At 47.7% G+C, this 27,354-nt stretch overlaps 11 protein-coding genes across 11 annotated transcripts; 4 read left to right on the top strand and 7 right to left on the bottom strand.

Annotated features, from left to right (window-relative positions):
* Positions 1 to 579: 579 nt before the first annotated feature.
* N7466_001982 (T6SS phospholipase effector Tle1-like catalytic domain-containing protein) lies at positions 580 to 2,765 on the bottom strand (the record flags this gene model as incomplete). The annotated part of the gene is made up of 2 exons (XM_057161380.1): positions 580 to 1,925; positions 1,997 to 2,765. 2 exons carry the CDS (start codon positions 2,763 to 2,765, stop codon positions 580 to 582), a joined length of 2,115 nt encoding a protein of 704 aa, XP_057024665.1.
* Positions 2,766 to 5,417: 2,652 nt separating this feature from the next.
* N7466_001981 (uncharacterized protein) lies at positions 5,418 to 5,960 on the bottom strand (the record flags this gene model as incomplete). Its single annotated transcript, XM_057161379.1, has 2 exons — positions 5,418 to 5,835; positions 5,905 to 5,960. 2 exons carry the CDS (start codon positions 5,958 to 5,960, stop codon positions 5,418 to 5,420), a joined length of 474 nt encoding a protein of 157 aa, XP_057024664.1.
* Positions 5,961 to 6,770: 810 nt separating this feature from the next.
* N7466_001980 (uncharacterized protein) lies at positions 6,771 to 7,724 on the top strand (the record flags this gene model as incomplete). Its single annotated transcript, XM_057161378.1, has 1 exon — positions 6,771 to 7,724. One exon carries the CDS (start codon positions 6,771 to 6,773, stop codon positions 7,722 to 7,724), a length of 954 nt encoding a protein of 317 aa, XP_057024663.1.
* A 718-nt stretch (positions 7,725 to 8,442) lies between these two features.
* On the top strand, positions 8,443 to 9,440 carry N7466_001979 (uncharacterized protein; the record flags this gene model as incomplete). The annotated part of the gene is made up of 3 exons (XM_057161377.1): positions 8,443 to 8,720; positions 8,775 to 9,006; positions 9,042 to 9,440. 3 exons carry the CDS (start codon positions 8,443 to 8,445, stop codon positions 9,438 to 9,440), a joined length of 909 nt encoding a protein of 302 aa, XP_057024662.1.
* Positions 9,441 to 10,864: 1,424 nt separating this feature from the next.
* N7466_001978 (uncharacterized protein) lies at positions 10,865 to 11,415 on the bottom strand (the record flags this gene model as incomplete). The annotated part of the gene is made up of 3 exons (XM_057161376.1): positions 10,865 to 10,967; positions 11,032 to 11,110; positions 11,235 to 11,415. 3 exons carry the CDS (start codon positions 11,413 to 11,415, stop codon positions 10,865 to 10,867), a joined length of 363 nt encoding a protein of 120 aa, XP_057024661.1.
* Positions 11,416 to 12,701: 1,286 nt separating this feature from the next.
* N7466_001977 (uncharacterized protein) lies at positions 12,702 to 13,001 on the bottom strand (the record flags this gene model as incomplete). The annotated part of the gene is made up of 1 exon (XM_057161375.1): positions 12,702 to 13,001. The coding sequence occupies one exon, from the start codon at positions 12,999 to 13,001 to the stop codon at positions 12,702 to 12,704; it is 300 nt and encodes a 99-aa protein (XP_057024660.1).
* An 835-nt stretch (positions 13,002 to 13,836) lies between these two features.
* N7466_001976 (beta-glucosidase) lies at positions 13,837 to 16,788 on the bottom strand (the record flags this gene model as incomplete). Its single annotated transcript, XM_057161374.1, has 6 exons — positions 13,837 to 14,070; positions 14,130 to 14,988; positions 15,045 to 16,262; positions 16,430 to 16,474; positions 16,524 to 16,663; positions 16,729 to 16,788. The coding sequence occupies 6 exons, from the start codon at positions 16,786 to 16,788 to the stop codon at positions 13,837 to 13,839; spliced, it is 2,556 nt and encodes an 851-aa protein (XP_057024659.1).
* A 1,901-nt stretch (positions 16,789 to 18,689) lies between these two features.
* On the bottom strand, positions 18,690 to 20,863 carry N7466_001975 (uncharacterized protein; the record flags this gene model as incomplete). The annotated part of the gene is made up of 5 exons (XM_057161373.1): positions 18,690 to 19,033; positions 19,388 to 19,854; positions 19,910 to 20,289; positions 20,361 to 20,437; positions 20,683 to 20,863. The coding sequence occupies 5 exons, from the start codon at positions 20,861 to 20,863 to the stop codon at positions 18,690 to 18,692; spliced, it is 1,449 nt and encodes a 482-aa protein (XP_057024658.1).
* Positions 20,864 to 22,421: 1,558 nt separating this feature from the next.
* On the top strand, positions 22,422 to 23,693 carry N7466_001974 (Gfo/Idh/MocA family protein; the record flags this gene model as incomplete). Its single annotated transcript, XM_057161372.1, has 3 exons — positions 22,422 to 23,022; positions 23,091 to 23,249; positions 23,308 to 23,693. 3 exons carry the CDS (start codon positions 22,422 to 22,424, stop codon positions 23,691 to 23,693), a joined length of 1,146 nt encoding a protein of 381 aa, XP_057024657.1.
* Positions 23,694 to 24,723: 1,030 nt separating this feature from the next.
* On the bottom strand, positions 24,724 to 25,473 carry N7466_001973 (bZIP transcription factor; the record flags this gene model as incomplete). Its single annotated transcript, XM_057161371.1, has 2 exons — positions 24,724 to 25,395; positions 25,450 to 25,473. The coding sequence occupies 2 exons, from the start codon at positions 25,471 to 25,473 to the stop codon at positions 24,724 to 24,726; spliced, it is 696 nt and encodes a 231-aa protein (XP_057024656.1).
* Positions 25,474 to 26,269: 796 nt separating this feature from the next.
* On the top strand, positions 26,270 to 27,154 carry N7466_001972 (uncharacterized protein; the record flags this gene model as incomplete). The annotated part of the gene is made up of 3 exons (XM_057161370.1): positions 26,270 to 26,816; positions 26,903 to 26,984; positions 27,040 to 27,154. The coding sequence occupies 3 exons, from the start codon at positions 26,270 to 26,272 to the stop codon at positions 27,152 to 27,154; spliced, it is 744 nt and encodes a 247-aa protein (XP_057024655.1).
* Between the last annotated feature and the right edge of the window lie 200 nt (positions 27,155 to 27,354).

Below are 27,354 nucleotides of genomic sequence, written 5' to 3'. Positions count from 1 at the left end.
CTGGGGCCAAAAGTATACGGCAACCTGGCGCCCCACTTCCGGGATGTTGATGCAACTCGATTGGTTGTCAGATCGTTGTGGGGAAATAGTGCCCTCCGCCGTTGCTATTTTTATCTTAAAAAACCGGCTCCTGTCCATACTTTGACGACATGGTCATGTCTTCTTGACTGGCCATAGATATCCTTGGTGGACTTGGTCATGTCTTTTGTTCTATTTTCATGGGGTTGCTTGGCATCAGTGTGTCGATCGGCGCATTTAAATGCTATCTCTGGGCATGGAGTTGTAGAATTGGAAATAATGTGTTCTAGTGGGATTCCAGAAAATAACCTCATATAGTGAAAGGGAGGGGGTTCATACCTTGGAAAAATATAGGAGATACTACCAGCTAGCTCCCGAGTCGAAAATTTACTACTGCCAATGTTCAAATACTAGTTGTTTGGAATTTGGCTGGGAATTACCAAAAAAAAAAACCTTCTACCATATAGACTGGGATTTCTGTGACGGGTTTTGTCCATTCCAATTCTTAAATGACATATTAATTCGAAAACAACTTGAGAGTTACGTCTAGCCTGTACAATATTAATGAACCGAGGTGAAGTTAGGTGCGTGGGAGACCTGGCTTGGGACATCCACATTTGAAATCTCCACTCCAAATGATTTCGATGCGTCAGTGACTGCGAAGGATTTTTGAGTCGGTGTCTCGCCCTCCACGGCTGTCAACTGAGACTGCTCGCCCCAAGCTTCATTTACTGGTGACAATGTAAGTAGGCCGTCAGCCTTTTGTACAATGACAGGCTTGAGGCAGAGTTGTGGCCCGTCGGCAGATCCAAAGTCACAGCGCTCCGTTCGAAAGCCAGTCTGTAGTTCTTCATCCAGAACGTCGGCATAGGAATACGCTTCCTCGCCAGCAATAGCCAGTCGCTCATATGAGTCTAGTCCACCCAGCTTCCACTCTGGAACAGGCTTCGATGATGAGTCGCCCATATAATACTCAAATCTCACGTTTCCTTCAGCGTCCTTCACTCTGCGGCGTTCGTATTTGCAACCGGGACTGAGGGGCTTGTATAAGAGGAGTTTGCTGTTCTTTTTGTTCAAACCCTTCATTTGCTCCACTCGGAAGTTCACAACGGGGTGAATGAACTCGAAGGTTTCGCCAAGATTTTGCCCATCCTTTATGCCATATTGTCCTGGTGTTCGCCAGTGCTTTCCATTGAGCCAGTACATGGAGTTATAACTGTCAATCAATTCACCTGTTCCCCAGCCATAGGCGCGGAGTTTCTTGTAGGCTGGCTCAACCCCCGAGTCCAGAGGATGGATGATAACAGAGGCCGTTGCTTTCGCGGCGTGGTAGACCCAATTTCTGAAAGACTGTGTTCTCTTGGTCTCTGCGGCCTCCCAAGTAGTGAAAGCCTTGTTGAGTTTTTGAAGATTCCGCACACGAGCATTATGTTCTCTGATAATGAATCTCTCGTCGATAGAAAGATGCGCTTTGATTTGATCGAGCATCCAGAAAAAGGTGATGCTGGACATTTCTTCCATATCTCCCACATTGTCCAGGGTTTCGGAATCTCCTCCACCAATATTGACGTGGTAGCCAGGGAACCACACTTGCGTTAACTTGGAGTGAACTCCCAGTCGGTTTTGGAATCTGACTCGTCTCCGGCTTGCCTTGTTCCAGGCTCTGGCAGCCTCGTTGACAGCATGGGCGGCGGTATTGACTTCTTTGTCCGTGGCCTTGCCTCCTGCTTTCAGACTCTTTGCTTTCTGTAAGGTTGTCCAGTATTTACTTTGGGCCGCAACTTCCTCCTTCTTTCTGGCTTCAACTTCTTCGGCTGTGGCTGTTTTGTTCGGTAGGTAATATACTGACGGCGAAAATGCCTGGCGGTGCTCATCCAAAGCCAAAGCTTGGTAGGCATATTTGATGTCTTAGGTAGTCAATGTCAGCGGTCCATTTTGCATCCCATTCAGAGCATAATTTAGAGGGAAGCAAACTCACTTGGTGACAGACCAACGTTGTGCCAGCCATTCTTCCCCGCAGAGGGTAACTTCATTCCCAGAACCTCAGGCATTCCGATAGCACCGACTGTATCGAAGACTCCAACAACTTCGACTTCTTTCGATCCCTCCTGTGCCCAATCGCCCTCGGGGGCTTGCTCATAAACAAATTCTCGGTTGTCCTTGGTACCCGCACCTTGATGTTCATCTGCTTTACCCCAAGTCCAGTCAAACCAAAGGTCGCTCCGATCGAAGCGCTTCCCGTGTTTGACTTTCTTATACATGGCCCATAGGTCGGGGAACTTGTTCAGCTCAAACTTCTGGCAAATTCCAATGTCCGAAATCAAACCCGCGATTGTGCGCGCCGTGTACGCTCCACGAGAGAAACCAAAACACATAATCTTGTCACCCGGCCTATAATTCAGCACGCAGAAGTTGTACGCCTCGATGACGTTCTGTTCCACGCCTTCACCGAATGCGCCCTCTACAACATCTTCGACTGTGCCCGCGTTTGTTCCCACCCCGGAGTCATACCAGACAACTTGCTGCCACTGGTCACCCTTCTCATCTGTGCCAATGTGATTCAGGGCCCGACACAGACGGGTAACGTTTGATGGAACATTTTTGCGACCTGTTGTGGCAGACTGCCACGTACCGTCGCAGCAAACAATGATACGTTTTCGGATAGCGGCATGGACGTTCTGGGCGTCTTTTCGTTGACGGAGAACATAGTCCTCGCCAGGGACATAATCAACATCAACCGGATCCATGGCGAAAAGCGATATAATTAAGCGATAAAAATTATCGATTGATTGGAGTGCAGAAGCTGCAGAACTTGAAGCGAAAATCAAACCAGGCGACGAGGACCCCACAGTTACTTACTTATAACCCATTCTTTTTACGCCATTCCACACTAGGGGGCTTATTGCTTTACAATCAAGGCCAACCATCGCACAAACTTACCCACTTTCAACCCATCAGCATGAACTTGTGGAGCTGACGCGGGCCAAGCTCCCTGACTCCACCAATCATGAAATCTTCAATGGGGCCATCTGACGCTAGGGCTTCAGCTCCCCCACCATTTTGCCATTTTCTTCTTCAGCTGCAGGACTGGTGGATGCGCCTTGTGGGGCTCATCTCGGCTCGCATCGCCCGTGGGTTCACCCCCCGGCCAATTATTGCGCGACGAATTCCGATGATACGAACGATCAACTTCTTCGCCTTGACGATTCCATGTGGATGCCGTCATGTGCTAACTTTCTGCAAAGTCTGTGCATAGGGTACGAAGGTAGCAAACGTGAATCTTGAAGGAGCCTCTAGGAGGATACCCCATGTTCGGAATTGTCGAGTAAATCCAGAGTACTGTCCTCATTTTCCACGAGTTTTGGCCCCTGAGGCTGCGCCTGGGTTTCCCAGGCTGCGTTTTCTTACCGTGATTTTGACCGTATCGCCGCTCCACTTCCCTGCGAGAGTTTTCTGGGAAGTGGGCCGTCATGACCCAGCCTCCCGCCTTACTAGGCTCCGGCCGAGAAAAGCATGGGTAAAAAGTTACCAACATATAACACACATCACGGCCATGTTCTCCGAAGTAAATAGAAGGATCGATGGCTTGATCGAAATTATCGCCAGACAGGGGCTACAAGTTCCTCTGGGTATCAGTTCACCGGAATTGGCGGTGATAGTGCCTGTTATATGGTTGTCCAATGTTATGAACTGCATACCCATTCAGAGTTGTCATCGCAATCACGCATCTACAGACTACTCAACTATTGGCTGACATGGAATCAGTGAAGGCTTATACATGAAACCTAGTGTCCGTCTAGCCAAGGCCCATCAACACTTTCTTTTATTCCGGACACGAACGCTCGGACGTTACATCTAGAATATGGGGACCTGTGAAATCGACGCCGAAAATGACAGCTTTGGACGCCAGAAACGGCCGCCTTTCCACCCGGAGAGGCTTCACCGCCCCCTGTCCATCACTATCAATATTTTGCACCCACCTAGCGTCTTTAGTCATCATCAACCGGCTCTGATGTTTGGCGCTCGTTCGACAGACTTTATCAGTCGTGGTATTGCTACATCTAAATTCATGACAAAGGCCCAGTCCCAGGGTCGAGAATAGCGCTTCTCGGCCTCGGCGGTGTCGGTTAGTATAAGTGCCCAGCGCGTGATTTGCTTCTAGCAACTCGAAGGAAATCGCAGCTTGCCATCGGATACTCCTACCAGGTCCGTTGGATATTAGTTTCATGATACTTCTTCAACCCCCGGAGGAGAGGAACCAATGTTTCGATTTCCAACAGTGTGGAACCGATGGATTTGGCCGAGGGAATGGTCTTGTCCACTTTCATTTCGGTCAATTCAATTGTCCGATACAAGTTACCTGGGGCCCAGTGTTCTGATTTTGTTGGATCGCATAATACCTTATATGTTTTCACATGGGCTCGGAATGCAACTCCCAGTTCCTTCACTGTGAGCTTCATTCGCTCACAGTTTTTGGCGAATAATAGCTACATCGAGCACCGCCGCCGGTTTGGGTACATCGGCGAGATTGGTCTTTGCCGACGTAGAACTTGGTCAAGTCCTGCTTTGTCGGGCATGTAGTAGCCATTGTGAAAAATGAGTCGATTTGCGTTTTTTCCTCCAAGATGATTGACGAACGGCGAATACCATTGGGATTGAACTTTTATTTTGTGCTTTCGAGAAATGTACCATTCTAAAGAAGGTCGCTTTGATGGCAGAAGGTCTATCGACTTTGACCCTGAAGTTGGTCCACCTGACCTTTAAAAAACGCTGAAGGTGGCACTGACGACTTAATTACCGCCATGGCGAAAGCCATTGTGGTGTTTCACAAGGCTATCAATGTGCCTGATTGGCTTCGACCACGGAACTTCTTGAAATGGTGGGCTTGCTAGCTCTTCATCCGTGGAGGCAGCTGCTTTTGTTGGAGATGCCACTGTTGTAGAGGCCACCACTGCTGTAGAAGCTGGGGAAGCCAGGGAAGCTGTCAACTGAAGTTACTGTTACTTAAATACTAGCCCTGTATCTTCATAACTAGCGTATTGGTATCATTATTGAGAAAAAAGTGTATATAAATTATAGGTTTTAGTAGATAAGCTAGAATACATAGACTTATAGAAAGCGGTCTAGAGCTGTTGCTGCCCGAGGCAGATTCAGGCATATAAACTTGGAAGGCATCAATGCGTCCCGATTAGGCTTAGTTCAGAAATTAGAATCAATTGATGTACACACTGTTATAAGTAAATCATTAAACGTTTCGAGTATTACAGATTAAATGTCATAAATCCAAGGAGATGAAGTGGCGGTATCTCCAAAATCAAACGACAAAATTCCCCAAGGCTCCATGCCAAATGCATTCAAATAGACCATTTTTAAAAAAGAAAAAAAACTTTGTGCAGCCTTTATTTTCCCTGGCCGGAGGGGTATGCAGGAGACTTCTCGTCGCGATTGTCATAGGCAGAGTTGTGCTGGTAGGGGGGAGGAGAAGATTGCATGGGTCTTGAGCCACCATTATTCATTGGATCCTCCATGCCCCGTTGGTTGTACTGCTGGGGTGGATATCCTTGGTCGTTGCGCCCATATCCCTGCTGGTTATGTGGTGAGGTGAAGGAGTTTGGGCCCTGGTTGTTCTGGTTGTATGGAGGCTGCTGACCATATGGAGGTTGACCGTTTGGAGGCTGATTGTACGGGTTCTGGCCATATGGAGGCTGGCCATATTGGTTTTGGGGTGGGTAGCCTGGTTGGTAATAAGGCTGTTGCTGAGGTGGTGGAGAGTTGGGTGACTGATTTTGAGAATTCTTCTTGTCGTCTTTACCATCCCTATCACGAATAAAAGAAATTAGCGTCTAGAACAATTAAATAATTCAATGTTTAGATGCGGCTACTCACTTTGTGCCCATGTAAGCTGCGGCAGAACCCATGATAGCTTTCCTCAAGATACCCATGTTTGATGTAGGTGTAGATGTAGGTGCATATGTAGAAAGTCAGATGTTGATAGTAAGTTCAAGTTGTAAACAAGAATTTCTCGCTCTTTGTATGGTGGACAGTGCTGGTGAGGACTAGAAAATCCCCCGACGATGAAGGGCATCTTTATAGTATGTTTTTTCTGGGAGGATCTGATGAATCGTCCTAAAGTGGAATATCCTTCGTAGTGAATCGATGACGATGGATTGGGGGCTGTTCAAAATGAGAACTTAACAGTTTCCACTTTGAGAATCATAGTTGGCCACGCTAAACCTATTCGGATACAATGAACCGAAACCGAAGATAAGCACAGCCCGTTGAGGCCAATGGTTAAATCAACTTAAATGGGGCACGTCGCGTGTCAAACCTACCCCACTTCCGTCTTTTCAGCAACCCCATTCAGCATCTCTCCCGAAACCGAGCTCATGTTGATCAACTGATTGCAGAGCTCTTGAATTAATTTAACACATCATGGTTCCGCACCTTAACCACCGAAAATCCATAACGGGCTGTCTTCGGTGTAAAGCTCGGAAGGTCAAGGTGAGGGATTCGTGGGTTTTGTTGATTCCACAAAGAAGAAACTCACATTCGAGCAGTGTGATGAAAAGCGCCCCAAATGCAGCCATTGTAATCGGCATGGCATACCGTGCGAATATGCTTTGTTGGTGACTCGCGCTTACAATCCGGGCCAACCTCCGTCGACGAACTCTCGAAAGCGTCAAGCTAACGAGGCCCCTGAGCCTGACGTGCCCACTTTTCATGAAGGGTTGCCAGTCAACCAATTACGTTTGATGCATCATTGGGTGACGGCCACTGCTGCGACCATGAACTCCGCCGAAATACCATCTGTTTGTGAGATGTGGATTGTTGACGTACCCGAGATGGCGTTTGAGTACGAGCCACTTCTACACACATTGCTCGCAATGAGTGCAGCACATCGCGCCATATTATATCCGGACGAGGCAAACTCTCTGCGGCCCACTCAACATGCTTATATTGACTTCGCTCTTCAACAGCATCGCTCCTCAACGGCTGATCTAGATGGAAATACCAGTGAAGCAGTCTGCATCAATGCTGTGATGCTCTCTTTGTACACTTTATTCCTCCGATCTGAACCTTCCTCGGGCGCCTATGAGCCTCCAATATTATGGTTGTTGGTCGCACGGGGTATCCGAACAGTTCTCAAGACTGTCTTTCATCAACTCGTCGAATCAAACTCCAAGATCAAACCCTTGTTGTTGACGGATCCACTCCGTTTTGATGAAGGTTTGAGTAAATTCAAGGGGCCCGCAAAACCATTCCATTTCATCCTTGAGTATCGCCGAGAAGAAGAAGATATGGACGAAGGCACTGAAAGAGCCTACTTGGATAGTGTCGAGTATATCGAGTGCCTCTATATGGCCTCGAAATCCGATAATCCTTCGTGGGTTCTTCGAAAAATGTTCACGGGGTTTCCACCAATGGCCCGCCGGCGATTTGGTGAGCTGGTTACGGAGAAACGCCCACGCTCCCTCGTAATTTTGGGGTATTTGTTCGCCTTGGCCAAGAAAGTAGAGAATGTTTGGTGGCTTCAAGGAATTCCTGCGCGAGAGGTTCGTGGAATCGACAGCATTATGCCGACCGAATGGAAATGGACCATGGTCTGGCCACTTACTCTGATTGCCGAGGACTCTTCAGTTACAGCTGAAGGGGATAAGATTTCAACTCCTCCGGCTGCACTAATTCTACCTCATGCTTCATCATAATAAGCTATTACACAAAAGAATGAAGAATCTCATGGATGCAACACGACTTACGCCACTTGAGTTTTATTTGCCCATTGGGTGATGCTAAGAATTCTCTTTGTTTTCAGTGATCCAATCAAGTGAGTAAATACCGGGAGATCGCCGTTGCCTGAAGTTCACGTCGCATTGAACGGTCAACAAGAGACGCTTCAACCCAGGATTAAAAGCGCTGACGGCGCCACCAAATAATTGGGCTCAGTAAGCCACCATGGAGTCCATACAGAGGTCCATCTCTGTATGTATATACCATGGTGTGCTCCAATTGACTCAGATTTATTGGAAGGAGAATGAAAGGAGAATGCTACGATTGTCACCCTAGTTTGCCACGGGCGCGACGAAGATCCGCGGGAGGTGAAACTTTACCCGCAACTGCTGAATGGTCTATTACTGAGTTTAACTATGCTCCTGCGCTCCCTTGCTTCCACCAAAAGCCTAGCCATTTGAGGCAAGGGTTTTGCACCATAGCTTGTCTCTACGCCGGTGATTACCATATTGACGACTTTCGAGGGATCCAAGGGTCACAATCCCCTCTTCCATCCCTTAACAGAAGAATTTATCAGATAAAAACATGTCAATCCCTACATACCCGATCGTTCTTTTTTCTGCTACCACGCCTTCGTACCGCACGTTTGCATGACTTAATCGCAAATCTTCATCGATTCATCTTCCAGTGTACATCATGGCCTACCTTCCGAGCGAAGCGCTCGAGTTAGCCAACCTGATTTTCTTCGGGATCTCAGTACTTCCAGTCTGCTATTGTTTTTATATGCATGGACTCCAGGGCCTCGGCCCCTGGCTCAACACATTTATTTGGACCTCACTACGCATTGCCGCTAATGCTATCGCCTTTGATTCGATCAAGACTACGGGCATACCCAGCATAATTATCCCGCTTGTGATTAACGGAGTCGCTCTGTCACCATTTTCGCTGGTGTGCCAGGGATTTTTGAATGAAGCGTGAGTAATACCAAGTTTGATATTGATGAATGGGACTGACGAGGATGGTTATAGGAATTTCTCCATCCGCAAAGACCTACCGAGATTTGCAGGAGTGTGGGGTTCGCTCACTGCCCAGGTGCTAATTATCATTGGCATTTCTGTGGCGCTGAAGGGTCTCACGGAACTTATTCTCTTGAAAGCCGGTCTCATTGTCTGGCTTCTTGGTTGGGTCTATACGGGCGTGATGATAGTCGGAAGCTGGTCTTCAAAAGGCCACAAGTACCGTCTGCCCGATGAGAAAGTGGTACGTCATACATGGCATCAAATTTATCACTTTAGTATGAACTAACAAGTGTGAAGCTTCTGTACGCCGCTACAATGGCTTGGCCCTTGATCGGGTTCCGCGTTGTCTATGTCGTTTACTGCGGCTATGTCTATCACCTTTTCGACCAAGGCGGTATCACAATCTTGTCCCTCTTCGGAGTTCTCCCGGAGTTTTTGTGTATGATCATATACCTTGTCTCTGGAATATGGGCTCGGAATCTGTCACGCACTCACAAAATTTTGCGACAAGAAGAGAAAGCAGCCAAAAAGCAGGCGAAAGCGGCTGCTAATTCTTCCGAGCATGATGGCTCTATAGCAACAAGCACGACTCCTCTGGAAAAGTTTTACTCTTTCTCTGGCTCAGAAACCACTAGCAAACCTGCTACTGTAAGTATCTCTGGTACCACGGTATGAAAAAAAAAATTACTATGTGCACAAATTATACGTGAATTATCCCATAATCGCTTCGATACGTGCTTCCTGGTGACGGGAAACTCTTTCTCTTAACAACGGCCAACTTTCGATCGGACCTTGCGCCCATCCAAATACCATTTCCCAGGATGAGCTGCAATCACCAAGAAAGTGGTGACAAATATCCTCGAATCTTATTCATTACGAAGATCTCGCTTTGCCACCCACTGTGTGTGGAGCGCCTCACACAGGAATTGAGAGATATTTACAAAGTCAGTGTTCTCTGCGCCTAGAGTCGCAATGCCAAACCTAAATTTTGCATGCAGCACATTTGATGGATACGGCGATCGATTCCAAAAAGAGAAACTTCCAAGCTTGACACCGCCGAGGATGATATCTGGAGCTGGCTGTGGGCGCTTCACCATGTACAGCCAAAGAACATAGAGACCTCAGATATATGAATATTTTGAAGCAAATAAACAGTACTGTGCCAGTGTGTATATAAAGAAACTGCTTTCTGGCCATGTCTACACGCGAAAAAAACTTGACGTGAATGGAGTCAATGGGCATCTGGATCCAATAATTTGGGAAAGTTTACTCCTTTCAGATATGACACGGGCTATGAGAAATCCAGATGTCCGGAAGAAATTCGCGTTACAGATATCTGGAGGGAAATGCGGGCTCCTGAGAAGTTCGTTCAACTTTCAACTTTCAACTTCCAAGACCACCAAATTACGTGCGTTTTTCAGCGTTTCAGCCTCCATGGGCTTGTGCCAATGGAATCTCATCCGCTCACTCAGAAAACGGGTGGGGGTCAACAGGGGTAAGCATGGCAAACAGGTCCTTTCAGGGGAAGATCAGCATCATCCCCGCGTTGATAACATGGGGGTTTTTCTTCCGTTTGTTCATAAACCAGAAGCGAGCTTCCGGGGGTGATGAATCACGTCGATGATGCAACCTTGGAAGTTTTCTCTTCAATGCAGCATCACAATTCACTCTACATATTACTCAAGATGGGTGCTAATGTGGATGAAATGAAAGCGAGACTGTGGCGATTTTAATTCGTCCAATCCATCGCTTATACTAACTGATTGGCTTACTTACTGCAGGGACTATTTTCTGCGCCACTACTGTCGGCTGGATAGGATGGATACCTAAGAAATATTCCAAGGTTCCAAGTTTAATGAGTTTACCAACGCCAACTGCGATCATTTAGAATTGATATCACCTAGCGCATCATCGAAATACATGAATTGTGATGTATCAACAATCCCAGCCTTGGTTAGGAAGCGTTCCCGGGGCCCGAGCCGTTCTCCATGCTCACACCCGTCAACCTTGGACCCACTTTCAAGTTTGGACCCACACATGTGCATGATCGGGATGATTTTGGAAGGTGAGCTCAGTGCCTCGTGCTACCTAAGGTCAACTTAGTTAACATAGCACTTGACAGAGCTGACTCCGCTAGAGCCAATGTTGTTGTTTCCGGGGCTTTGGATATCGCCGGTGCCACCACCATTGCAGGTTGTGGAGCTATAAGAGAGTACAAATCAGCCATCACTTTCTGGGCATTCTCAAATATGGGTCGAAAACATACCTCCAGAAGCGGCAACGGTAGCCATTCGGGATGCTGACCGACTTGGCCAGCTGGTTGACGGGGCTGCCGTTCAAAGAGTCTGCACGTAATGGATAAGTTAATGTTTGAAGTTGATTGTTGATTTTCCTTGCATCTATGAAAGACTGATTGAAAGATCTCGAAGACTGAAATGAAAATAGGTTATGAGAAAAGATATCACTTACAGCAGTCATGCTGAGAGTAGACAGTAGGAGAAATACAGTCTCCTCCCAAGTTGATTTCGCTGCAAATTTTGATGGTGACTGCGACGTCTCTTGCGTGAATATCGACAGCCTCAGCACTGGGCGCGGCGGTAGCTCCGCCAATAGCGGCCACAAGCATGAGGAAGGACGCAGGGAAGTACATGGTGAATATTGGAAGTTGGTTTGAAGACTAGATGAATGATTTTCGAATTGGAAGCTGGATACTTCTTCATCTCGGGTTAACATGCTGCATTTTATACCTTCATTTTGACCCCCAGTCTTCAATCTTGCTCTTGTCTCTACCCTTCAACTACTGAGACCTGCTGAGATCATCTTGAGTGGAGACTTGATTATACAGAGAACCTTGGCGACGACCCCTTCTTCACAAATCAAGAGTGGCCAATCATTAGGATACAGTAAGACTGGAGCTACAATCTTCATTTCACTAATCGTGGTTAAATTCACTTTTGGCTCCTAACCATTAATGGAAGGACCCTTCGGTGCTGAATATAGTGGATCCTCAAGGGTCCTTAGGGTTACGGAGATGGCCCGCGCCGCTCCACGATCCTTCCGATGTATCCGGTGACGAACCAGAGTGCAATCAGAGTGCACGTCTATGTACGGAGGAACCGAGGCAAACCCCTATCGCACCTGCTCATCTCTTGGCGTGTACAGGTTTACGTAAAAAAGTCCCGGGTGTCCCAATCTGTAGGTAAATGCTATTCATAGCTACCATGGGTCGTATCTCTCTGCATGAAGTTGGTAGATCACTTCCTATACAGATGTACAGAATGCAAGTTCATTGAGTCCGCGCAACGCCCTGTTTTCTACCCAGTGGCCTTTAGCGCTGGATATTAATGGAGTCCAGTTTGAAAAAAGAAAGAACCCTTTATAGCAGGCCCGGCAGTTGGTACCATTGAAAAGGCAAAATGGTAGGGAGTAATCAATTAATCTCCCGGATTGCCACGTCCACTCTGTTGTATGACCGTTTCGTTCGGGGCCCCCGGGAGGTTTTTCATACCGAAGAACTTTCACAAGATCACAAAGGATACCAGACGTCTGTCTGTCTATGGGGCTGGTCCACCAGAAAACCACTCTCTAAAGCCAACCCAAAAGCTAGTAGGGATGGATTTGCTGTTACAGAAAAAATAACGGTGATGACTTACTACTTACAGGGTCTTTTTTTCAGAGTCCCACACCAAATTGGAAGCGCCAAAAGGCTCTGGTTCTATTCCAGCTGCACGGATTAGCCTAATAACACTGGGTATCAATAGATTATACTATTTTGGAAGAAGAGGATAACTCGCCACAGGCTATCTTTGGACTTAGCGTGAATCAAAGTTCGCTCTTCCAAATCCGGGACGGAATCCCAGAAGCCTGAAGCGCCCCCAAGCACTGCCAAGCGGGATTTCAGGTAAGATTTCTCAAGCAACAAAATAAATGAAACTATTAGGCACTAGGCGGCAGGCCCGAGGTATCCTGTTTAGATTTGTGATCGCAGAGATGACGAGGAGTGAAACTTGAGATTGCACCGTTCTCAGAAAGTATCCGGAAGGCCTTTAACTCCCCAGGCTTAAATTTCATCTCTTGCTTAGCGCAGATATCGGAGTCTTCAAGCTCAGTGTTGGTGTAGGCAATCTGAACGTATACTCGCATCATAGCATGTACAATCGGGTCATCAGCGGAAGTGCACGACAGCTCAATGGCAGCATACGATGGGTAGTCCACCCTCACATACTCCTTGTTCATTTGATGCTCATACTCTTTGATGGCATCCTTGATCTTCCACAGGCCCTGCTGGGGAGGAGGATGGGCCTGCCGTGGGTGGCTAAGTTGGAGTAATTGACCAAGCTTAAGGATTGTGACACGACAAGTGAAGATACAATGATATTGTACTGAGGTCCTAGAAACTCAAGAAAAACACAGACAGAGAATAAAGAAAGAGAAAGAGAAGAGAAAAGAAATAAGAAAGGAAGAACAACTTTGAGTACCTTAAGGTTGAACCTAGGCTAGGCTCAGTTCGGAAATTTTAATCCGCCAACCTGCAACCCGCAGAACAAAGACTGTCAATATGTGACATCTGCAGTATCGCTGCAGTGTCGACGAGTGACAAAGATGTTGCATTGGGCCCTGGCTAAACCAAGGCCCGGTGGGTGTCATGTTGACGGCGAAATTTTATATTATAGTGGTGGAAAATAACTTTGGAAGCACTGATAATTTGGCAGCAAATCAACTTGAAAATCAACTATATAGTAGTAGTCATCATGTTTATATGTATCAATACATACGATTCCACGTGTTAAACTTCGGACTGGTGCTTACTAGTGATGTCATGAAGATTCCAACCAGTTGACCAAGGTTACCCATTTGAGCTTTAAAACTTTCTACTTTAATTTTGTGGACTTTTCCGGTACTTGCTATGGTAGCGCGAATCAGAAGTAAAGGAGTTTACTACAGAAACTTCAAAATAAAATGTACTATCAAAGTATTATTGGTAGGTGTGGTGTTCCTACAGTATATAAAATACCTAATTTTCCCACATTGAGTCTTCCTCCCCAATGCAATGTATATACAAGTTCCACATCTAGTGAACAGAAGGCAAGTCGGCCGAAAGAGGCAGCTTGCGAGACGAGTTTCCAACATACACCTTCTTGGCAGTGTCAGTAACAACCCAGTTCTGGGCAGCAACGTCCCAGCTCGAGAGATCACGGCGGGTAAGGGTGGCAGTCCACTGAAGTTTCTGGCCGGGGGCAATGGTAACACGGTCAAAAGCGCGCAGCACCTTGACTGGATCGTTGGCACCACCAAGAGAAACATACTAGAACCGATGGTTAGAAATTTCTCCACTAAATTGTACTTCTTTAATGGTGGACTTACAAGCTGAGGAACTTCATCACCGGTCACAGAGCCGGTGTTAGTAATGGTGGCAGTGACCTGGACCAAGTCGTCAAAGAGACCCGAGTTGCCGCCACTGGGGCCGCTGGCGGGCAGCAGGGGCTGAGCAGATCCGTTTGTCGCTCCTGCGGGAACGTATTTCTCGGTCTTCTCTCCGTAGTATGGGTCGCCGGAGGACTCCTTCAGGTTGGTGGAGTTCAACCAGGGGTACAGGTACTGGGTAACACGCTTGATGTTCTTGGGGAACAGGTAGTCCGAGATCGGGCCGACCTTGCCCAGCACGGGAGCAGCCTTAGTCCAACCGGTGGTCTTAACGTACTTATCGGCATTCAAAGCCTTGACCTTCAGATCGGAGAAAGCAAAGTCAGTGTAGCTCATACCGAAACCAAACTCGTAGATTGGCTCCACGCCATCCTTATCGAATCGGCGGTAATCAATGAAGACACCATCGGTGAAGTCATCCTGGGGAGCACCGATGCCATTGTTGGGCTCAGTGAGAATAGAGGCTCCGTAGTCCTTGCGGGTCTTGCCCCAAGTGAAGGGGGTCTTGGCTCCAGGGTTGACGCGACCGTAAAGGACATCCACCAAGCTTCGGCCGCTCTCTTGACCGGGCAGACCAGCCCATAGGATGGCAGTGATGTTCGGGTTCGTGTACCAGTCATCAATTAAGACAGCGCTGGGGGTGTGCATGATAACGATAGTGTTGTTGCAGTTCTCCGAAGCGGCCTTGATGACTGCTTCGCCGTTCTTCCAGAGAGTCATGTTCTTGCGGTCACCCTCGTTGCCATCAACATTGATGAAACCCTCGCCGGAGTCGGCATTCACGAAAACCAGAGAGACGCTAAGAATGAAAGTTAGTTAGAAGATCGCGTAAAGGTAAAGTGTTGCTTTGCTTACCTAGCTTGGGCGGCGGTAGCGGCAATTTGGTCAAGAGCACCATTGTCGGTCACAGCGAAGACATTGGTCTGGCCGTTACCGTGGTTCAGAATTTCATACTGAATAGCCTGTTCAGGGGTAATCAGGTAAGGGAAGTTGGCAGTTCCACTGCCCCAGCCCATTGCCAAGGTACCGTTGTCGCAACCACGGTCGGAGCAGCCATTAGCGCCGTAGGGGTTAGATCCAGCATCCTCTCCCAAGATTCCGACGAATTTCTCCTGGTGAGTCAAGGGCAGACCGCCGTTGTTCTTCAGGAGAACAGTGCTGTCGGCTCCAATCTTGCGAATAACATTGGCGTGGTCGCGTTGCACATTGACACGCTCGTTGAGCTTGACCCAGTTCTCGCTCACAATGTAGTGCTCGTAGCCGTACTCGTCGCGAGTCCAGGAGCTGAAGTTGGGGGGAGTACGGTAACGGTCCCGACCAACCTTGTAGTAGGCCGCCATGATACGAGTTGCCATATCGTCAATGCGCCATTCGGGGACAGTGCCGTTCAGTACAGAGATAGTCAGGTTAGTACCCCAGAACGAGTAGGGGCTGCCCAGAACAACGTCACCGGGCATGGACATATCCAAACCAGCAAGAGTGTCACCGACACCGCTGTGGTGGGCACCCCAATCACTCATCACGAAGCCCTGGAATCCAAGCTCACTCTTGAGCAGCTTGTTCAGGGTGTGACTGTTGGAGCAACCGTAGCTGTTGTTGATCTGGTTGTAGGAGCACATGATGGATCCCACGCCAGCACGCACAGCATCGACGAAGGGCCAAAGGTAAAGCTCGTGCATGGTAGTGTCATCAATGTTCGCGCTGATACTCTCTGTGATGTTGTATCCGTATCCCTGAGCCTCGCCAGCTTGGCGGAAATGCTCCTGTTCATTTCCAATGAAGTGCTTGGCACAAGCAATAATACCAGCATCTTGCATTCCCTTGATGGTCTCGGCCATCATCACACCAGTAAGAACGGGGTCGGGGGAGAAACCCTCCCAGACACGACCACCGTCGGGGTTCTTGCCGAGGGGACCAGCGACGGGTCCCAACTGGATATCCACACCCTTATCGCGGTGTTCCTCGCCCATGGCTGTACCACGGGCATAGGCCAGCCTTTTGTCCCAGGTAGCAGCGACGTTGATTCCGGCAGAGAATCCCGAGTTATAATCGCCTGTTCGCCATGGGTCAGTCCTCGAAAAGGAAAAGAAAAATCACGTTGGCGGATCACAGCTGGACTTACTGTCGCGAATGCCCAAAGGCGAATCTTGCATACACATTCCCCACATTCCTAGTCTTTAGAACCATGTTAGTCTTCATTCTTATTTCCATGTACAGCGAGTTTGGTTTTTAGTTCTTACCTGGGGATACCTCCAGTTTCTCCGACGCATCGTTCCTGCTCCCATCTGGCTTTGTTAGTTTTATAGTCGTCATGTGAATTTATTTTCAACATACCCAGCACCAGTAGTCAAGTTGACCTTCTCAGCCAATGTTAGGTTGGACACGAACTCGACTGCACGTCGGTGAGCCTCTGCCCACTCGCCCTGGCCGGTCATCCATGGGGACGGGTAGAAAGGAGGTGAATATGCCAGTTCCTATCACAGTATGCAATTAGTCTTTAGATTCAATAGAAAGCCAAATTTTTCCTTCATTATCTCACCTTGGCACTAGCCACTGAAGCAACGCCTAAAAGGCCTGCTTCCAGCAACCCGAACTTCATGGTTGCCGGTATAAAATAAGCAAGGTAGATCTAGGAACCTTTAGAAGAGGGTACCAAATCACCAATCGCCGAGATGAAAAGAGTGTGGCGAATACAATTTTCCCCCAAGCTGGGGAGGAAAAGCCTGGCTATTTAAAATACTAAATTGTGGGTTGTTTACAGAGACAGGGGAATCAACGAATGGCGTAGGTGCTCCACTCGGATTCCAAGACGGGGAAGCTGGGAAAGTGTGGAGAAACCAGTAAGGATCGACAAATAGCTGGCTATTGAGTACTAGGGGCGTAATGCATTGTTTTGCTTTTGTTTTTGGCTTGGCATACACGACCGCGTTTAAATGTAATTCATTTGCTAATTGAATGCTTTAAAATTGTTAAAATTGTTACTAGGAAAGGGAGAAAGTAATGGGAGTGGCTGGATACGCGAGGAGATGCTCAAGTATGGGCCCTGCATTGTATCAAGGGGTTTGGGACAATCCCTTTCTTTGTATGTAGAAGGTAGAACGAAGGAACCTGGTTTTGCGATCAGACGCCATTTCCAGAGTAATAAAAATCCTTGCCGATACAAAAGATCAAGTATAGGAAGTCGCCGAGAAATCAGATGCCGAGTGTGCCGAAAAACAAGCCGTCGCCTAAACTTCGGGGACATTCCCACTGCTACCATGCCCACTTGGCCTTGTTGATCTCCGCTAATTCCCCGCCTCTCCACGGGTTCTAGGAATGTTCTTATTTGACAGCGGGGTAATTCTCCGTGGTAACTTGGATATTTCATCTTTTCAATATACTTTCCTTGGCCTTCAAGGAGGCATTCTTCTCTATTACACCGCTTCGACAATACAAAATAACAGATTCGGGGTGGAGTCGGTCCATTTTGAATAATTTTCGGCATTGAGAGAAGGTTTTTTTCATCGTCTGATCTTCACTTGTACTGCCAAATGAGGGAATTCCCCTAAGCCATTACGGATGTCATCCGGGTTTTAGAGCAGTACAGACCAACAGAAGTCGTTTTGCTGCTCTGCGTGGGGGTACTAGTACTGGTGGCGTGGTGGCGCTCGCATGCTACACGTATTTGCGTAGCTTGGATACGGATACACATTTTGACTTCCGGAAATCGGTGTCATCTACACTTTTTCTCTCTTTCTCCAGATGTAACATGTTGGACCCTAGATGCTACTAATTAATGGACCAAGCTTTTTTCGGTATAGTCTACTTGTAGAAACAACTTGCACCTCTACTTCTAGTCGGTATTTCTCTCAGACAATCTTACAAGCTAAGCAAGTGTTGCATATCTCTCACGGCTTGTTAGTGCTATGTTGATCATTACTTGTTTTATCAAAGCTTGGAGGCTGATCCTCTGCTATGTATGTTTGGGATTCATTGGAATCAAATTCCCGGGGGGACTGGGGCGGGGTTTGTCAATGCGGGGCTCCAGGTCCCCCAGACCAGGACCCGAAGTCGCATGGTGCCGACAAATTTAAGAATTTTGCCGACTTTTACTCCGAACACTTGGAGAATCTACGCAAATCTCGCTTTACTACCTTCCTAATGGAGATTTTATTCAAGTGACAGTGTGACTGAATATGTAATATATCCTTGTTTCAATGTTGGCATGTACTACTGCTTCTCTTGGCATTCGTGTTTGTTGACTTTGGGCCCGATTCCGGCTTCCCCAACCCCAGGACCCGTGGGCCGTGCCCGATATCCGGAGAAGCGGGATTCCTTTCAATGTTTCCCATTCCTTGGCTTTTGGACCCTTTCCTACTCATTCGCTCTGAGGTTTTTTTCCTGCAGATTTACCCCCAACTTATCCAGCTGAGTTACTTTGACCAAGATCTCATCCTTCCAAAAAAGAACGCGCTATGACTGCTCAGATTCCATAGTGCGAATCGGACTTCCGACTGACCATCATTCCATTAGAATCAGTTGGCCGCTCATGTTTACCTTCGTACTCGCGGTATTGGCTCCACACCAGAGGCGGCCCGTCGCGCCCTTCCAGATCTGGGCAACCACCTCCGCGCTATGATCCATAAACAGTATTCGCTCGATTCCATCAACGCCCTGCGCCCGGGCCGCGATCGTTTCTTCGATTGGCCTATCTAGCGAGCTCTCTGGCAATCTGAAATCTCCAAAGCACGTCTGGCCCAAAGTGCAGGTCGTATCAGATCTGGCCTTGGCATTGAAGGGGACCAGCTCCAGTCGGAGCGTATCGGCCGTGAGCTGTGTTGCACGCTTCGAGCCTGCATACGCTTCTATCCGACATCAGCAGCACTCATTGACATGGGACTCGTACATGAGGCCCGGATTAAGATTCACCCATAAATGAAAGGCACTTGAGCCCTGATCAATAATGGCACCAAGGCCTTGGTCACTCGCAAAGGCTCCCATACATTGAAATTATAGAGAGTTTTGAGTTGCTCTCGATCTTCGTCCCGATCAAGTGTGGAGTGGTTGCAACTAGCTTTCTTGACTAGCACATTCTATGTATGTAGAGTACCATCTGTCTGACCTTCCATCACTAAGATTCTAAGCACAAAATAAAATTGCAATTTCCCAGGGAACCTGACCCGTCTATACCGGCTTATCGAGATTTGATCGCTTCCCACGGTCCTCGTACTCTACATCAAATCCATAATTCATATGGATCTGATCTCGGGTGACCTGTTTAGCAATGCAGTCCGCTTCAATGTAGGTCCGTACGGACTGGTCCTGACGACGATTGTGCCTGTCATCAATCTTCACCATTGGGGATGGTCTCTTTGAGACGGCAGGCAAAATATTTTCCAAGGGAAAGCGGTCCGAATCCCCGCTGAAGTCATTTTGGTCAGAAAACTCCTCCCTTTGGCTTTTGTAGAAGGGTGTGCGCGAGGTAATTCTGCTCAAAACCCGAATCAAACCGCTGCCGTTGTGGCGGATGAGTAGCACCAACGATGGCATCGAGCTCGCCGATATACCTAGACACATCTCCACCAAGCCCATAACCAGTACAGGAAACTCGTAATAGCTGATATCCTCTTCGTGGTGAATTAGATCCGTTTTCAAGTATATTCTGAGTGAGGAAGCGATACAGGCCCTAAATATACCAATTTATTAGTGCTGTATCCGTTGTGCCGGAGGTTTTCACGCACAACAAGCCGGTAGCAAATATAACCATGACACCAAGTCGTTTCTTGATTCTCATTTGTAGATTCCAAATCGGGGCCATGGGCAGAACCAGAATGTAAAGGTCAATGATAAGGTTACCGGATGATATTGGAATGGCCCAGTTGAGTGTTCTGTCATAATGCAAGGATGAAAACTCCTGCGCCCAGGTTTGGCCAGGGGCGGGTGTGGTATAAGAGAGAATTGTGACGAGGATGGCAGCATAAAACGCCCAGTTCACGAAGAGGCCGAAGTAGATCGCATAGCGCTGCCATGTAATTGTGCGGAACATTTCGAGATACATAAGGAAGAAAGATGACTTGGCGAATGGCCAAACTAACGCGGTCATCCAGTTGGCAAAATAGGTCTGGGATTGAAGTCAGCTCATTCCTACCTACTGAGTATAGTTGGTTGGATGCGCAATCTCAGTTAGCATACTATTATAAAGCCTTCGTCCGGGTTTTGAGCTGCTGACATATCGTACATGTGAGTACCGTATTTCCCCAACTTCACAGCTGAAACAAAGGTCAGAAATATGAAGTCAAATTGATCCCGAGTAGGATTTCATACCGAGTATACAAATGATGAAGTAGAACGTCGCTCCAATCTATCCATCCAATACATGGTCAGAATTGAAGAAGCCGGATAATTAAAATAAACACAAACCGTGGCGATTAATCGCATCCCTACATAGCTTTTCATTAGACCGGATCCATTAGACTGCTTTCTAGGCTATCGGTCAGTGTGGGATTCCACTCACAATCATATGATGCTATTCGTTTTCGGATAGTGAGCTTCGCATATAAAGCGAGACCGACTGTGGTGTACATTATCACCATCAAAATACCTCCCACGATGTACATAATGTAGCCATCGGAAGAATGGTCGGCGATATTTGGTTGAACACTCGGTGGCGGTGTTTCGGGGGAAATAATTGCCATTTCGGCCAGAAGCAAGCCAGAAGGCACTCAAGTGTTAAGAAAAGCAGGAAGAACACCAATACGATGTCAGTCGATCGTGGAGAATAGGTCTTTCTGCCTCGTAATGATCAGGTTGGTTGCCGATATTGCTCTTGATGAGGTTGAGGGAGGTGATACGATGGAGTAGAGAGTTGGCGAGGCTGGCAGAGTATATGTACGACAATCATAAATACTGCGGGTCTGGCATCACCCCTGCTCTGGAACGGCAAACCAGACGATCTTACATTTGGATGCGTCAGCGCTGTTACATCTGCGAATTATATAATGTGGAGTCAATTGTAAGTGTGGACGCACCAGCTGAGTAGGATGAAACCACACCTTTTCGCGACGCCCGATTGGAGGTGTAATGAAATCTCTTAGCATGACCGAGGCATGGAAGTAGGGAGGGTAGTAGTATGTAAGTTGTACAACGAGTGCTGGAAAAGAAACAACGTGGGCTGGTGCGAGGGAAGCACCTGGCGTTCGTTTCTGCTCCATCATGCCTTTTGGTGTTCTTTAAAAAAATTAAGGCAAACAAGCAGAAGGAATTATTGACGAGTGTACAGAAGAAGCTCAGGAGTAAATAAATAAAATGGATGCTCCACTGTCCCACTTCCCTCGTGAAACTACGAAGAAAAAAAAAAGATCAAAAAGATAACAGGCCCGAGCCGTGGATCGAACACGGGACCTCGCGCAGGAGTGCTTAGGAGTTGCTGCCCTAAGCGCGAATCATACCACTAGACCACCCGGGCTGTTCTTGATGTAAGCAAGTAAATTTATGGCTATATAAGCAAAACATTATAGTGCCAACAACTCTCATCATAACTTCAACCGCCCAGGGCTCAGCGATCGTAGAAGTAGGTCATTGAGTGTAAATTAATGAATACCACCATTTCACTGCTATTTTGCTACTATTGTGACAGGACACGAGAGATTTGATAGAGGGAATATTAACTTTCAACATTGAAAGCGAATAGAGATGATCCTAGCACGAAATAAAAACATAAATATAGTACATATGTCATGTTTGTTGATATATAGTAACAGTGTTGGCGATATTTCCGATTTGAACATTTGAAGTTCACATGTGCAAGGATGCGGACATCTGGACGATTCTTTACTTTATGTACATAAGAACATTCAACCTTCCAGGTTTCCTTGGGTACAAACATTTGAAAACTCGGTATATACTACCTGGAGACTGGAGAATACATAGAGGAAGAAAATGTGGCTAGCGAAGCTTGAAAGAACCTGCACGAGAAAGTCAACTGGTATTGATTGTCGGAGTAAGATGGTCGTCCAACAATGTACTACTACTAATCAATATTATAGTAGTGAGTTAACTACATAAGTTTCAATCCTTCGGATAGTTGACAAATCCATACAAAAACAATCCTTCGGAGAGTTGACAAATCCATACAAAAACCCTCCGTCCCCATCTTCCACTCTAAAAATTCACCTAAATAAACACCTGGGCACCGTGACGACTAGATTCAAGTCGAAGAATTAGATCTAAAACATCCCCATCTTAAAAAAGCAAATGTCGCCTCCCATTCGCACCGCCATAATCGGCCTTTCCTCTTCCGCAGCTACTAACTGGGCAGCCGCCGCCCATCTACCCTGCCTTATCTCCCCGACCGGTCAAACACTCTTCAGCATCATTTCTCTCTGCAACAGTAGTCCCACTGCAGCCTCCAATGCCATCTCGACGTACAATCTCGATGCCTCTACGGTAAAGCCTTACGGCGACCCTGACTCCCTCGCCGCGGACCGTGCCATCGACCTCGTCCTGTGCAACACCCGGGTTGATAAACACCTGGAAACAGTCCTGCCCAGTCTCTTGTCCGGAAAAGATGTGTATATCGAATGGCCAATCGCATGCAACAAAAGCCAAATAGATGAGTTGATTGCTGCTGCAGCTCTCGGCGGGGGCCGTGTGGCGATAGGATTACAGGGACGTTTTGCGCCCCCGGTGCTAAAGGTCAAAGAGGTTCTCGAGTCGGGAAGGGTGGGTAAGCTATTGAGTACTGAGGTAAGAATATTTGGGGGCACGAGAGATCGAGAAATCTTGCCGATCGGACTTAAATACTTTGCCGAGAAAAATATCGGGGGCAATCCGATTGTGATTGGTTTTGGACATGGTATGTATGCCTTTGATTTCTCAAGATCCAATCGATTAATTAGTGGTTTGCATTTTAACATTATCTAGTCATCGACTATATCCAGTCTGTCGTGGGCGATATCATCCCCGGAACAGATGAAGCGCGGACCCAGATCCAGCGTCCAGATATCCGCGTTCGAGATCCACAGACCGATACGATTGTCGAGTCCATTCGCTCCGACGTACCCGATTTGCTTAGTCTGCATGGTGAGTACATGTAGTGGATTAAGACGGTTGGTATCCCAGGCGCTAATGAAGACTAAAGGATCTCTACCCGAATCCCCCCATATACACGCCAATGCCAGTCTGATCGCATATTTTCTCCGCGGCCAGCCCTACCCAGGCGATCCATCGCTATCGTGGACCTTGACTGGAGAAAAAGGCACGATTCGGTTGACCGCGCCCGCTGGTATCTCGCTGCAAGCTGACGCATATGCCGAGCCCGTGACTATCGCGGTGCACCAGTTCGACACGGACAAGGTGGAAATGGTCCCCTGGGCTTGGTCGGAAAGGCAGATGGAGGTGCCGACTCGGGCACGATCAGTGCAGCATTCCTTGATCAGTTTTGCTAATGCGGATGAGTCGGGATATGTTTCGCTGGAGGATGCAGCAAGGAGGGCCGGCCAGATTGAAGGCTGGTTCAAATGTTAGATAGCTGGCGATAGAGTTGATAGGCTTCCTTAACCTATCCATAGAGCGGCATCTAAAATCACCCCTGATCTACTAGTATATAATACCAGTTCAGAGCGCCGCGCAGCTCAAGTCCCACATGTGCTAGGTACTTAGTAGGACTCCGAGTAACTAACCTTGAAGTATACATACTACGTACCTAATACTTGGGATAGGTACTAGTATTGATACCCGCAACCTCCCTGGGGAAGGTTTGGTGCGGTCAACACTTGAGCAACCTCAAGAATATCCGCACCATAGTGCCTCTGGGTTCGAATAATAGATAAAACAGAACCTCGGATGCTCTCCATTCGGCAAGTACCGAAATGGGAGTGGTCCGACAAATCGATTTGGACTTCTTTGAAATTCTCACAGGAGAGAAGTGAATCGCGAAGAAAGGTCATCTGATGCAATCATTCGTTGTACAGCCTCATGAGAATGGGCGATCCGCGTGAGCCCCGCAGGAGTTCTCAAGCAGGAGGCACTCACTGATGTCTTTCGCAGGGACTGTAGACCTGTAGTCCAGCGAGACCAGCAACCAAATAATTGTATTCCAGCGCGTAATGCAGGAGGGTGTCTATAATATTATTGGCCTGCTGCGCCATTTTAGATGGGTTCGCACTTTTCCAGTCGGGCAGGGGAAGCGTCGATTCACGGCCCTCTAGAACGCAGGCCATCCATCAAAATCTATGTTTTAGCTTAGCATCGTCGGGTCCAAGCTGAACCGAAATGCTTTCTGGGATGACTGCCAGCCATGCGATGGTTTGTCTGGGGGTGTATATGCCAGGAAGAAGCCGCCACTTGCTGATCTGATTTGGTACCGCAATGTTGTGCGAGACGGAATTGATAGAGTTCTCAATAGGGCGACCGGTTGAAGTACTCCCCAGAGACATCGCACGCTGACAAGGGACGTTGATCTTGTCTTTACGGTAGAATATTGGCTGTGGCGTGGTGGGGGTTGACGTAAACCAGGATTGTAGCTCTAGTTAAGCTTTGCAATAATCAATCAAGGTCAAATGCCATTGCTTATCTCATCCAGAACTTGGAATAAAATGTTGTTTTGAACACGGCAGCCATCACCCGGCTGTCCCTTTGTAAAACCTGACCAGAGTCTTCGCCGAAGCTCTTCTATATCGGTACCTCGTGCATTGTATTGAACTAGAAGATCTTCTGCAATGGCGCAGAGAGTCGTGTTGAGCACATCTTCTTCGGATGACCATGCATCTGATTGCTCCGCTGGGCAGTTGCAAAGCGACGGGGTTGGGCCCTCGGGCTGTGGTGACGACTTAATTACCGATTCCAGTGCCTCTGGTGTCTCGAGGGATGTCGAGGTGAGTCTTGAGTCAACCTCGTTGCAGGGCGGCAAGGAGTTCTCTTCTTTCTTCGGTCGTGGAGTTGCGGATATTGCAGGTATTGCGACTTTGCGATCCATCATGGTCCCTTGTCCGGCCAAAGTGACGTATTGCTGGATCAGATCCCCAGATACTCCCAGCGACCCCAAAAGGGTTCTGAGATTTTTATTCTCCGCCTCCACTTTTTGAATGGCCAACCGATGCTGGATATCTTTTTGTTGGGCTTGCTCTTTGTAAACTGCCAGTCGCTGCTCAAGATCTCGAATATGCTCTTGCTTTCTAGCGCGACTGTTACGCTGATTCTCACGCACACGGGCCAACCGTTTCAAGTTCTTGACCGAGCGTCAGATTTCACTCCATGAATCAAGATAACTGGACCCACGCACCTTGATATTATCTTCTACCTCCATTTCTGGAATGAGTGTAGGATTTGCCGAATCCCAGAAGCAACGAGAGTTATGAAATCAGATCTTGAAGAGTCAAAAATCAGCTATACTGCTTTAGGCCTTAAGTGCCCGAAACTTCAGGCTTTAAATGTTAACGTGATTGGTAACCAAGCGAGAAGTCAACTGGTCCTACTAACTAACATCCGCGCTTTTCTACATAACAAATACCCCGTACTATCATAAATTTTATAGGTACGCAATGTTCCACGAGGCGCTAAAATTCACTCTGGTCGCTACCTGGGTTGTAGGTTCCAGGTCAGCAGCAGGGATGGAATCTCTCCATAAAAAGGGGCAAATGCAGGTGATTGGGTCGACCCCGGAAATGCACGAGCCCTTTCGTGGAGTACCGATCGTTTATGATGGATCAAGAGAATAAATGGTTCTTCAGGTTATTACAACATATTGTACTGAAACTTGAGAGAAATGTAGAAATCCTTTCTTTTGTTGCTGGTTTCCGGTAGAAGCTTTGGAAGGCAAATCTTGGTCTAAAACGAGCCCACGCCGTTGCCCGCAAACGAACACCTCGGGGGCACAACGACGTCACTGGACGTCAGCTCGCGGCGAACTGTGGCATTCCCCAGCATTTCTCTCGCGCTAAAGCCCACTAGCTGAATTCCTATTTTCATCTTCGCCTGCCTTTCAATCGCGTGTCTTGGTCCCAAACCCACACGTTCCGTACTGATCTCGATCGCAACACCCTATACTGTATGCACTTGGGCCCTTTCTTCCAATATCGCAAACCTCCATAACCTAGCTCAACATGGTCTCCACACGACATCACCCTCGAGAATTCCCCTCACCCACACAAGCCGCAAAGGAACTGGTCAAGTCCTCGCCTGCACCCACCACTACCGGAAATTCGCGCAAATGGGTTCACACTCCGTCCGTCGCCCTGACTCTCTGGCTTGTCGTCTCCGTGCCGCTGGTCATCTGGGATACTGGCTATGTGCTTTTGCGACCGCATAGTATGCCTGGAGGTCGCTTGCATTCTCCTCTCTGGGCACCTTACGCGCTATATGGCAAGGTCGACTACATCTACGGCTGGCCTGCATTTAATGCGCGTAATGGTTTCACTGCTGCGCAAACCGCGTTGAATGTCGTTGAGACAATTGGTTACCTATACTATCTGTGGATTGTGTATCGACATGGTGCAACGGTAGTGAATGGTCGCAACGCTTCGAAGCCGACCAAGGGTTTCATGTGGTTGGTGACAGGTGATAAGGTGGTGGCTGGCAAGACGGGCGCAATTGCGCTTATGGTCGCGTATACTGCATCGGTCATGACTCTCAGCAAAACCATTCTTTACTGTAAGCTGACTTCGGCTGCCCCTTCCCTTGAAGGAAATTTACTATGGTGCGCTGAATAAAGCTAACCTATACCTATACGCATACAGGGTTGAATGAATACTTCTCGGGCTTCGACAATATCGGTCACAATGATGCGCTTACCCTGATCGTTCTGTGGATTATTCCAAAGTGAGTCACTGGCCTATGCCTAGATAGATATTCAAGCTAAACAGGTCTATGATAGTGGCATGTGGATTGTCTTCCCCACTTACAGCATCTATTCTCTTGGGGGCGAGATCCTTAATTCCTTGGAACAAGCGAGCCCTCGTGGTCGCGTGGGGCGTCCCAAAGCCTCTTAAGAGATGAGGACCAATTCCACCTGCAAGGAGTGACATGAACAATTCGATAAAATTGAATATTAAATTACGAGCGGCTTTGGTTACTGTTTTAGAGTCACTATTTCTATAAGGCTGCGCATGAAGGATGGAGTCTGGCTTTCTGAAAAGCCGACCTTTTCCCCCCTCTTCTATAGGCGAGTGATTTCAGCAGGGGGAAAAAC

This window comes from Penicillium verhagenii, assembly GCF_028828195.1.
Source record: "Penicillium verhagenii strain IBT 33310 chromosome Unknown utg000003l_segment0_segment0, whole genome shotgun sequence".
In the NCBI taxonomy this organism is placed as follows: domain Eukaryota; kingdom Fungi; phylum Ascomycota; class Eurotiomycetes; order Eurotiales; family Aspergillaceae; genus Penicillium; species Penicillium verhagenii.
This window is presented reverse-complemented; position numbering and strand designations above follow the sequence as displayed.